Source organism: Ochlerotatus camptorhynchus, unplaced genomic scaffold, assembly GCF_037179485.1.
Source record: "Ochlerotatus camptorhynchus isolate MF236.1 unplaced genomic scaffold, CSIRO-AGI_Acam_v1.1 ptg001181l, whole genome shotgun sequence".
NCBI classification, from domain to species: domain Eukaryota; kingdom Metazoa; phylum Arthropoda; class Insecta; order Diptera; family Culicidae; genus Ochlerotatus; species Ochlerotatus camptorhynchus.
Window position 1 is genome coordinate 137,814 of NW_027041547.1, and position 12,538 is coordinate 150,351.

Below are 12,538 nucleotides of genomic sequence, written 5' to 3' on the forward strand. Positions count from 1 at the left end.
CACTCTGGGAAATTTTTTTTTTCTGTTTTGATAAAAAAAAAAAATGGAAATTACCTTCACTTAACGGAGCTGAAGACGACTGAAAATCGTCTCCGCATGCAATTCCTACTTACCTTAATACATTTCGGCCAGTGTTAAGCAATATTTTCGCCGTTTCTTAGAGCGTTTGCTAGTTTTTTAGATTTTTTTTTTCTTATTCCCGGATTTGGCTGACTAAGTGGCTTTTACCATAGAGGTAACTCTAAGACTAGAAGGTCCCGAAGAAACGTGCTCAACTTTTTGGCTCAGCCTTGGTACTCTCTTCGGTCCCAAGCTAGTCGATTCACCCCTCGAAACATAGGAAAATCCACTAACCCCTCATTTTATCTGTCAAGCTTTCATAGCAATTCAAAACAAATATTGTGTAGTACTAGAATTTCGACTAGAATGGGGTACATTAATCGTTTGCTTGGGACCAATAGGCTAGTCAAGTAGTGAGCCAATTTAAAATCGTTAGTTTCGTATTGATTGTTGCTTTTACTGAGTTTAAGTGAATTCACATTTCTCGTTTACTCAGATTTTGACAACCTAATGCATCCAGACGAAATTGAGTACGATCGACTCAAACGGTGAGTAAATTTTGAGTTTAGTTTATTCATAATCGCCAAAAGTGCAGGAACTCAGCGATGAACAATTTCTAGAACAGTTCAAACTGCACTGACAACTTACTAGCTATGTTAACTTTGTACCAAATAGTTTTGCTATGGTTTATGGAATGTAATAAACAGAAAAGAAACACTATGCTATACTTTCTACTGTTACAGTTTCTGGTATGTTCCAGCAACATTTAGTTACGGTTGATCAACTATACGAGACTATATTGAACTGTTTCTAAACATTACGAATAAAACTAGAAAAGAACTTGTACAGCGCTTACGTGTTTCGCTTATGGTTGCTTTATGTTTTTGCAATTGGTACAAACAGAAGAAAACGCTTTTGTTTGGAATGGCGGTTATGAGTTAATTGTGTTGTTTTTTCTATGTTATTTTATTTTTGAATCCTTACTACAAATAGAAAACCTGTTTTATAGTTTTTTTTTTTTCCTTGGATTTGCTTTCCGTCGATCTTGTTTTCCGTGCTAAGCACCAATGCTACCGACGCCAGGGAGGCAGCTCCCAAACCTGGACCCTACCTATCGACCCATCAAACTCATGAACCGGGGACCAATGGCTTTACTTCCGAAAGAAGGCGTGATCAGAGATGCTATATGCCTCAGAACATCCCGGCGGCGCCGACTGGGATTGAACCCAGGCCTGCTGGAGTGAGAGGTAATCACGCTTACCCCTACACCACTGGTACCGGTGTGTTTTATCGTTGAGAAAATTGAATAAAGTAAGTAATATCAGTATAAAGTATATCTTAAAAGCGCATGTGATTCCTACAAACATATGTAGGGCCTTTGACAATCCCAGCCATCAGCGGTCTACTTGGGAAAGAGATTTTTATTCTGCTGGCTCACATCAACCATAAAAGGAGCAGGTTAACTTTGCCGGTGCATTTATTTATCAGAAATGGAATGGAGGTTCATTTTGCAGGGTGTATTTTTTTTTTGTTTCTATGTTTATCTTAATACCCCGTACAGACTAGAAATACTCAGAGGGAGAGATGGGCGGAGAGTATGTTTTGAGCCAAATGAACTGTCAAAATCTGAGCCAAACGAGCATTCCAATTGGACTTTTTTCCGATGATTTATCATTCTTACTAGATTAAATGTGAGGCTATTGCAATCGAACAGAAATTCAATCACCTTTATGTTTCGTGTGCTTTTCAAATTCAACTAGTTTTTGGAATCAAAAGCAATATTCTAATTCTATTAATTAATTGATCTTTGTTGGTTAATTAATAGCACCAAAAAACGTGCAAAATATTGCGATGCAATCAATTATTATTTTGCACGTAAATCGAATCAAAAATACAAGTCATTTGAAATGCTAGCTTCTGGCAAGGGTTGCAAGATAATTTAGGAACAAATCCCTGCTGCCGAATTGTTTTTTGTTTTCTCCGCCTATCTCTCTCTCTGAGTATTTCTAGTACAGAACAGACTATGGCTTGTATCATGTAATATAGGCTGTCTTGCAATGAGCACTCATACATCTAGGGGCCCATGCATTAATTATGTCACGCTAAATCGAGCAAAAAATTACCCCCTCCCCCCTATCGTGACATTTTTCCTATACCTAATGCATTGCTTGTCACAAAATCTTAGACCCCCCCCCCCCCTCCCCCCTTAGAGCTTGACATAATATATGCATCAACCCTAGTTTTTACTGGAAATCTTATGTATGAGTGCTCATTGCAAGACAGCCTATATTACATGATATAAGCCATAGTCTGTACGGAGTATAAGATCACAAAATAATAATTTCCAAGAACAAGGAGAGGTATCCACAAAAATAAATCTTGTAAATCTTTTAAAGTCGAACCTTGTGAAATTCTTAAGTCTATAGTGATATTTATTTATATGCTCACCATCTTCGACTACGTCGTACTGATTACTTAAAACCTAATTTAATCTAAACCCCTTATTCTAGCACTAAACACATATTTGGTTAAAATAAAATCAAACTTGCTAAAACATCATTAAAGGAACGTAAACAAGAATTAAAATATCTATTGAATCCAAAGTTCGTTCTATGAAATGGAATTGCAAGTAACGGGGATTTACGGAATCGTCGAGGAGGAGTATTCCACGGAATCAGTTCCAGGAGTTCGGGACAGTCCACGTTGCTTGTTATTCCAGGGGAGATGACGCAAGACAAACCTTATAAAACTTTTTTGGCTCAACCAAGGATATGCGTAACGTAAAATGGAGACCGAACTGGGGAGGCATATTCATGCAAGCGTTTTTATCTATTTATTTATGACGAGACCGTTATGACTATTTTTAAAAGTGACAGTTATTCTTAACCACCCTGTTTACAAGTTTGTTCCTTACTTTATGGTTATGTGGCAAAAATAATAATAATTAAAAATTGTTCGGGATCTCTCGGTGAATTATTTTTAAACAGCTATATTTTCAAATGACATATTTATCGATGCTTATTATTTTGTTATAAAGTTTCTTCATGGCCCGGCATGTATTATTTCATAAAAAGCTTTGTGGATCACGATGGGCAATTCTGTCGGAGATGAAACGTAAATGGAGAGATGAGCAGCGATCTAGCAACGCCAGCCAGCGCTGAACTTAATGGGGTGTTTACACTTATGCTATTTCAATAGCGCTAATGAGCTAGCTGCTAGCCAAATATCTCACTAGCATAATGTACACAGGGCATCAGCGTCTACCAGCATGAGATTTCAGGAGCAACTGAAATACGTGCTAGTTTAGTTGGCTAGTACACTAGCGCTAGCAAATCCGCACAGATGTAAATACCCCATAAGACAAATGCATGAGCGTAGCCCTCCTTTGGAATACTCCTGGACTTCTTTCCATCGGAATTCTCCGCATAATTATCATGTCCTTTTACTAATATTACCCTTGGAGTTCTCCAAAGATTTCACCTGAAGATCTTCTCGTAAACCCAATTAAATTCTTTCATGGAAGTAACCTTGAAATTCTTTATGGAAGTAATTAAGAATACTTTTCAAAGTTCCTAAGTTGTCTGCAGAATGCCGTTGGAATTACGCCCATTGTTTTTTTTTTCCTTGATTTGTTTCCGTTGATCTTGTTTTCCGTGCTGAGCACCAATGCTACCGACGCCAGGGAGGCAGCTCCCACACCTGGACCCTACACATCGACCCATCAACTCATGAACCCGGGACCAACGGCTTTACTTCGCTTCCGAAGGAGGCGTGATCAAAGATGTTATGGCTTAGAACATCCAGGCGGCGCCGACTGGGATTGAACCCAGGCCTGCCACCACCGGCGCCGCTTACGCCCATTGGTAAATTTCAATTCAATTAATGTCATGGAAAAGTGGCATGTGAATTTACTCTTTGCCTTACCACCCTTGTCGGGAGCCGTTTTCGCCACCCCCTCATAGTTTATGCTGATTTTTAATAATCAGTCAAAAATGATCAAATTAAAAAAAAAAAACGGGTTAAATAATCGTGTTCATGTAATTTTATTATTATTTTGTAAATATAGATTGTCTGCACAGTTTAGGCGAAAACTTACATTTAATTATTTCGCTATCGTTAACTCATAATTTAAAAGTCATGCTTTATGGCATTAAAATTTACCCAGTTCACATAAAAATAAATATTTGAATCGCGCATAAACGTAAGTTTTTCGAATTGGATTGTGCTTCTAGTTTTCATTGTAAAGTACGATTTTAAGTAGGATACAATACATCTAAAGTAAAGATGTCAAAAGGCACATTGGCGGTACAGTTTAAAATACAAAAAAGTTTGCTTTTCAATTAAATAACTATATAGGCATGTCATATCAGGCATGAGTTTGCTTGGCATTCGCACTGTCATTCTATGCTTTAATGCTAGGCAATTGATGGTCTTTTGGGATAATCAGTATAACTAAACTCCGTTCGTTTTCGTCGTAAACTAAGTAGAAATCAATAAAATTAACAGAAAACTGCCTTAGGCAAACTTAGGGAAAAAGCGATCCGGGTAGAAAATATGGAATAAAACTCCGGCACCCATAAGCAGGAAGTAGATAGTAACAGCAAACCACCACAGCTTTCTTTCCCATGCGTTAACTTTAAGATTACGTAGAACTCCAATGCCAACCAGAAAGCCTGCCAATGCACCGCTGGCATGTGCGATGTAACCAACTTTGTCAAATGGGTCGTAAATGCTGTTGTAGATCGATACGCTTAAATCGGTCACGCAGAACACCAAGAACACGAACAATTGTACGATTGCATACTCCATTTGGCTCCAGTTCTAAAATAACAAGATTCAACGATTAGTTATACAATATTGCATGATGAAGGGTTAACACCATTTCCTACCATAACGATAGTGGCAATGTGAGCAGTGATGAGAGCATAAACGCCTCCGGATGCTCCGGCTAGAAACACTCGCGGTGAGAAAATTGAAGTACCCATTGATCCTGCTAAGACTCCAGCTAGATAAACTAGAGCTACACGCCACCAGCAGTGTACCAATTCCAGTGCAACACCCAGGAATATTTGCACCAATAGATTCATTACAATGTGCATGAAACTGAAAGTGATCCAGAACGTTTAGAATATTACAAATGTTGAACCATTATAATTACATACCCTATATGAACGAACATGTAAGTAACAAATCGCCACGCTTCTTGCCTCAACTGAGGATTGTAGATGAATAGCGTTGCCATTGGACCGTTGGTACTAGTTCCCATCTGACTGTTGATTAAAGATAATATTGTCTACCATCTGTGCTAGTTAACTAAATACTTACTTATTGGTTTCAATAATGTCTATGACGAAGAAAATGATTTCCACTATCGAAAATACTATCATAGTCAACGGAGGGGGCCAAAGACTCATGCTACGTTCATACTCGCCATCTGTAAAAGATATATTGATGTTGTAATGCTGATTTTGTGGATTTGTACAAAATGTTATAATGTGATTTATAGATATGTCATTGATGTGATTTGGTAGTTGTGAAGTAGGCATAGCAAATATTAGCTGAGAAATTAAAGTCAGAATGTTGACGCCTGTTGACAACATACACTGCCTGATTCCTTGTGCTGTCTTTTGCTTTATTTAATTAAGTTCAAATTTTTGCACATTATAATAATTAACTAGCGATAAAAATGATGTTAAAAAAACTTATTAAACTAATTAGAATTTCCGTCGTTAAAGCACAAAACCGAAGTTTGTTTGTATGAGCAAGAGCAGTTCCACGCCAAATGACGAATCAGAAAAAAACTTTACCTTCTCTAAATTGCCAGAAATGTTGTATAATTATTTGCTAAAAATTCAAAAAAAGAGTTGAAAACTAAAATATCTCTTCAAATTTGTATTAAAAGCTCATGAAAAATGACACTTTAAAATTGAAAATAAATCACAGAATTTTTTGTTAAATGTTTGAATTTTTTCTCATTTAATTTTTTCAACACACGAAACAATATTTGAGACAATCTTAATCGTTATCTGTGCAAAAATTAAAAAGCTTGCTAACAAGAACTATTAAAATATTACCAAGAGTTTATGCTCTACGAGCTGCGAATTTAAAATTAAACTAATTCAAAGAAAATATTTACACATTATTACTCGAAATTGTTTTAAAAAATACCGTGTATATTTTTCCCAGAAAGGCTTTACTTTTTCAATAATTTTATCTCAGATGTCATTTCGATCGAAAGTGTCGTTTTCGTGCTACGATTCTTTGAAAAATGTCAAAGACGTCATTTTGGAGAAAAAAAATCTCAAGATCCAAAATAGACATTTTTTTTTTGCAAAAATGTGAATAATTGCCCATAACAAATATGCCAAGTTTCATTCAAATCGGAAAAAGCCGAGCCATTTTTTTTGTTATTTGGCCTGGATATTCTTACTAACGAAGCGTAAGTAGGGGTATTCATATTTTTTTCTTTTAATCCTAGTCGGGTATTTTCATAACTGTGATCATGTTTTCTGATCTATGGACTACACTTAAATGGACCCTGGTATTTTTAACGACAGTGTTTATGTTTACGATGTAGTAAATACACCTACTATACATATTAGTTAACATTTTTATGTATATGGTGTAAATATTTTACGCCCCGAAAACAGTAGGTTAATAAGAATTAAATTGTCAGAGTTGGCAGGAAATGCTATACTAATATCAACATGAAGCTGTAGGGCGATAGATAAAGTTGTGAAGAGGATAGATTGATAGTTTCACTAGTGTACGGCAGTGTGAAAATTGAACAGAAGTTGAAATTGAACGAAGGGCCATTAATGCCACAATCAGTGCTGAGATTTGTCATTGTCATTGACAGACTTTCGCGCGATATTGACAAAATTGTTCGTCACATAGTCACTGACAGACTTGATCCTCAAAAAAACCTTCGTCAAAATCTCATTCATTTTTTCGTCAATGACAAAGATTCACCTGGTAACAAAAAGTGTAATTTCATACATTCTGTGTCACATTATTGTAAACCAAGTAGTTCAGAAGGTAGATGCTTGTTCACATTAACGGCTTCATGTAATTGTGTTGCTCAAGTCAGTAAATATCGTTACAAATTTAGTTAATATAAAAATCTACACATGTTCGTCACTGACAGCATTGTCATTGACAATTGACATGGTTTGCCTTGACTATGACTGTTAGCTCAAATGAGTGACCAAAGCAGAATTGTCAATATCACCGTGTATTGTCGAGATTTTGCAGCACTGGCCACAATAATATGCATCGCACTAAAAATTTAAAGTTGATATTAGTTTAACATTTCCTCCTAACTCTGAAAATCGTAAACTTCACGATTACAATTAACAAAAAAAATTTGATTGAAAGTATATTGTGTATAAATTTACAGCTCAATTTTTTTGTTGGGTAGTACTGTATAGCAGGAAAAACACAATTTTCAATTTAAAATTTCAAATCAAATTATTAAAACTATAAATTAATACGATAATGTCCTTTCCGAATGTTTCTCACTTCCATCGAAAACAAATTATCGCTTATGGCTAGTACAATAACAAAAATAGCAATGTTTTACTTGTTCAAAATACTGCAATAGTTAATCTATGGATGTATAGGCTTTTGTTTTGTCCAACAATAGCAAAATTTTATTTGTCGGCAAGTTTAACAGATTAAATTTAAAAAAAAGATTTATTATTTAGATATAAGGAATATTTTTTTGTATTGTTTAGAACTTCAACTTTTTATTTATTCTGGTTAGTTTTAAAAACAAAAACGATCTGTATTTATGTAATAGTGACTCAATGACCAACAAATAAATTATTGGCTGCTGAGCAACACCGGTTTCATATTCATCTCATAATCTGTCACCACAGTTCGCAAAGATAATTCTAAGCTATCATCTGACAAGTGAAAGGTCGATTCCATTGCAAAAAAAAACTCAACTGAACTCGTACGAGCTCTAGCGCTAGACCATTTTGAAGTGGTCCGCTCTGTGAGTTTAAATGCAAATAATGACTACAAGTTTTTTAAGAAGCAGAATCTATCGAGATCTGGCTGAATAAATCATCCACTTGTTGAATAGTGTGTGTTTTTCATCAATTTAGAGCAAATTTGGCAAATTCAAAAATTGCTTGCCTTGTGTGACAGAAATTTTATAATTTTATCTGATTTGATCTGATCTGATATTAGAATGTGAAAGATTGTGTTGAATGCTTATGGTGAACAAACCTGGAAGAAATTCGAGAAAAAGCCCGTCTTTAGTAATATTTTACAAAGTTATTGATATAAAATTTAATCTTTTATATTACTTTTTATGTAGAAATAATACAACAAAACCAGTTTTGTTGAAAATTTTCTATGGCAATCAGAATAAATCATTTAACTATTTTCGATGGAAAACTTTGATATTTTAAGGAAATTAAATCAAATAATTACAAGTCTCACTTACCCCATGCAATCCATAACCATGAGGTAAGTGGAATCACGATAGAAACGGAGCTTTGAAGAAGCATTTGAACTAACTATATATATTATGTGTTATAGAATGGACGCATTTAGACTATCTTACACTGCCTAGAATCGCAAATCAGTCCCATATGGATTTTTATAAATTTATAAATACCAACACTATCCACTATCATTTCGCATCATATTATATTATGTAATAAAACTATGGACTTTGTTCGTGAAAAATGTGAAAACAAGATCAAGTATGTTTGTCCCATCGAACAAAGTAATCGCATATCAGTCATATTCTAAAATCCTACCATTCAGAAGTCAAGTTAAAATTCTGCTTTTTGAATTACCATATTTTTTGCTGATATAACAAAACATGCAAACTTCATTGCCACTGATTATAACTAGAAAAAAAAATTCAATAAATTTACTAGGATTTTTCAATTATTTATATCGAAATTGCACTTCGTTACTTCAACTGCCAAGTTCCCAATGCCCACTTGTTCCATATGGGACTTATATGCAAATCTGTGCACTTACCAAGCAACACATAAGTTCTATAACAGTTTAGATAACCTTTGTATGGCTGTTTTTGGTTGTAAAGAAGTTTATTCAACATAATTCCATGAGCTCTTGAATTACAAATTACCCACGTTGGTGAAGATCGTGATCTGCATTGAACTGAATTTTGTAGTGTCTACGTTCGATAAATGTTCGAATTAGGTTTGTTTCTTTTTAACATTCGACCACATTTCAGCGGTTTAAAAAAGTATTAAAATAAGTAATATCTCACGGAAAGCGTAGTTATCATTTTATGGACCAGCCACAACTGTTTTACATTGAAGATTTGCAAAAATTGCACTTTTATTAGAAAAAACAACAGGTCGTATGTACAGTTTTTACGCTTCTGTCAAATTTCTTACATACGGCGATTTACACCTCCATAGAAGTTAGGTGACGCATGTAACATTGAGCTGTGTTTTGATCTGTTGACGCATATGACAAATAGTTTTTTTTAATGAGCAAATTAAACATAAATGAGGTAGCGGATCAAAAAATTTTCCCTTGGAAGAGTAAGCAGAGGTAGTGCCTGATACCTTTAAAATATCAATTTATTTACGTTACGACTCCAGAAATGGTCCAAGGACACAAGGTCGACTCGAGGGAACACAAGGTCAAATTGAATATAGAGGGACAAAAGGTTGAAATGGACAAAAGGTCGAATGAGCAAAAGGTTGAATTAATAAAAGTTCGAATGGACAAAAGGTCGAATGGACAACAGGTCGAAATGGATAAATTGTTAGAGAATAACTCTCAAATATTTTTCCTTCTTTAAAGCAAGAGAAGTTTTTTTTTTTGATAATTAAGACAACACATACTTACTGTGCGTGTTACGGCAATTTAAGAGACAAATAACTCCCTTTCGCTTGAATATATTCCTATTTTAAAAATGAGCATTCTCTTCATCGAGTTTCTCTTTCATCAATAACTCAGCTGCAAAACCTTTCCCTGTTGTATTTGACGTTGTGGATGCTAGATAAGAACCTCCTTTATCAAACTATGTCGTAGAATTAGCGCGAAATCTGTTTGCATAGTAGTGGTTATGAAAAGAGAAAGTCGATGAAGAGAATCGATCAAAGCACATAGGACCATTTGAAATGTTCATCGAGATTTCTTTGGGAGCATTTTTTAAAGTTCTATTAAACTTTGAGCCAAAATTGTCGATACAACAATTTGTCAATTTTGATGTTGGCTTTTTTGAATTTGTGTCCACCTTTTGTCTATTTGACCTTTTGCCAATTTTAACAATTTTGTAATTTGACCTTTAGTCAATTCGATCTTTTGTCCATTTAGACCTTTTGTCTATTCGACCTTTTATCCCTCTAAATTCAATTCGACCTTTAATCCATTTGACCTTTTGTCCTTCGACCTTTCATCTTGCGTCATAGATTCTTAAAATCGGTTAATTATTCATGGAACTGTGGCATTTTAAAGTTGGACAAAATTAAAAACGCTAAAAGAAAATTGTAAGGATATACCAAAGAGAATCCAAAATTTATTCTAGGGCAGTGCAGGTTGTGCTTCGTAGAGTACTTAGTATCTACTACTCAGTGTATCTTCTCTTAAAGTTTATGTATTGTCAAGTGGAATTGAAGATGATGAATTTAAATAAAATATTAAATATTTCGAATCCAATTTAAATATGAAATATATAAAAAAATAACCTGGATAATTAGGTTAATTATTATGATGATAATTATTATTATGAATGTATATATTATCCTATATCCTTAACCTTAATTTGTAATTCCTTATAAATTATGATCCATTTAAAAGTTAAGTCAATGATAACTGCGGATAGGTACTATTCGGTAAATTACTGGTCTGAATTTTCTTTATCATTTTAACAATTTCGCAAACTCACATTACTCCAAATATTGTAAAACTTTAATATGTTTGTTTAATAATGATCAACAAGCTCGATTCCTAAAATTAATAATTTCAGAGATAACAGCCAGTGATTTAAACAAGTGGTTACGATAATGTAATCACCTGTTCTATTTGTACCCAGCAAGTGATATCACACAAGCTGTGAATCACACGGTCGGGCTTTACCTAGCCAATAATGCTGGCAAATATGGGTGGAATGTCTGTTTTGAGAAATGTGTTAATTTTTTACTGGATGAAACGCTCTTATCTCCCAGCACCAATGTGTTGATGAAAATAGTACCAGAATCAAAGAGTATAAGCTGATTAGCACAATCGAAAATTCATGACGAAACACGAGTCAGATGTTAAAAATGCTATGCGGCCTTCGAAGGAATAATGTTATCAAGCGAAATGGTGTAATATGGCAAATCTCTGGATGGGGACATTTTGTTCACAAAAACTACCAACCTCGTTCGGAAATAACAGTCACAGTGGATATTTGTCGTTGGAATGCCGATGCTGGGCCTTGTGTAAGCATATTTAGGAAACACGACGAAATGATTAGTTTGGGGCGCAATTTAGGGGGATCAATCCAATAATGTTTTACTTACCAGTTTCGTCTACTGTCATTGGATTCCGACTAGGTACCACCAATTTACAGTATCGTACACACATATCCCGGAACAGATAGTGATGTTCTCGGGACATCTGATAAAATTCCTCAAAATCCAGATGACCATCATTGTTCTGATCAGCGGTTTTTAAAAGGTTTTTCGCAAATCCTTTTGGTAGATCCGGACATCTCCGATTGTTGATCATCCGCTTAAGTTCTTGAATCGATAACAAACCGGTCTTGTTTCGATCATACTATAAAAAAAAAAACATTGTTACAATAAATCATTTAGATGCAAAGTAAACTTACTTTATCGAAGATATCACGGATACGTTGTCGTTCCGTAGCTTCTTCTCGAGTGGTCAAACGTTGTAGTGGAATTATTTCATGAGGTGCGTCCGTTGGGCTCTGCATTTGTTGTTGGTTATTGAGATAGGCTGCCATTATAGTGTCTTTGAATTTCAGCAGGTATCGAAATTTTTTTCTATCGTAAAACAGTTTTTGATAAGATAAACGATGATTTTTAATCAATTCCGTCTGCAGCCGAAATCCAAACTCGTGATCATAAAGGTATATAAGGCACTCGTTCGCAACTATGGAGAAAACTTTCACTTTGTGTCATCAACGTGAGAAGGCATATACATCTACCACAATGAATGGCATTTTTTTGACTCCAAGCAATAACTTCGAGAGGACCGTGAAAATCTCACTGACTCCACCGACAAAACCCGACCTATCTTATCCACGTTCTACTGATTAGTGACTCATTATCACTGCTCGCCTAGCGGTGTTCGCGATTCCAGTCGATAGCAATTCAACTGTTTTGTATACCTGAAAGTGTCACACCGACAGACATACCATACAACGGTATACCACGCCTCTAGATGTGTGATTGAGGTGATTGATCAGAAAAATACGCTCGCGAATACCGTTTTTAAAGGTTGTGGGTACTCTGCACAGCAAAAAAAGTTG

At 35.1% G+C, this 12,538-nt stretch overlaps 1 protein-coding gene across 2 annotated transcripts; it reads right to left on the reverse strand.

The window, feature by feature from the left end:
- Positions 1–4,506: 4,506 nt before the first annotated feature.
- rho-4 (rhomboid-4) lies at positions 4,507–12,502 on the reverse strand. 2 transcript variants are annotated; one of them, XM_065238939.1, is made up of 7 exons: positions 11,876–12,502; positions 11,565–11,820; positions 11,422–11,478; positions 5,386–5,494; positions 5,223–5,330; positions 4,950–5,163; positions 4,507–4,881 (listed from the first exon to the last, which is right to left on the reverse strand). In XM_065238939.1, the coding sequence occupies exons 1-7, from the start codon at positions 12,008–12,010 to the stop codon at positions 4,576–4,578; spliced, it is 1,185 nt and encodes a 394-aa protein (XP_065095011.1). In that variant the 5' UTR covers positions 12,011–12,502; the 3' UTR covers positions 4,507–4,575. The 2 variants fall into 2 exon arrangements, with proteins under 2 accessions (XP_065095011.1, XP_065095012.1); XM_065238940.1 differs by lacking the exon at positions 11,422–11,478 and having other exon boundaries at positions 11,876–12,501.
- Positions 12,503–12,538: the final 36 nt, after the last annotated feature.

Coding starts and splice junctions, on each gene's coding strand:
- rho-4 (XM_065238939.1), bottom strand. CDS start 12,010: ATGGCAGCCTATCTCAATAACCAACAACAAATGCAGAGCCCAACGGAC. Junction 11,479..11,564: donor AATGACAGTAGACGAAACTG/GTAAGTAAAACA, acceptor TGCTTACACAAG/GCCCAGCATCGGCATTCCAA. Junction 5,495..11,421: donor GACTGTTATTTCCGAACGAG/GTTGGTAGTTTT, acceptor TATCTTTTACAG/ATGGCGAGTATGAACGTAGC.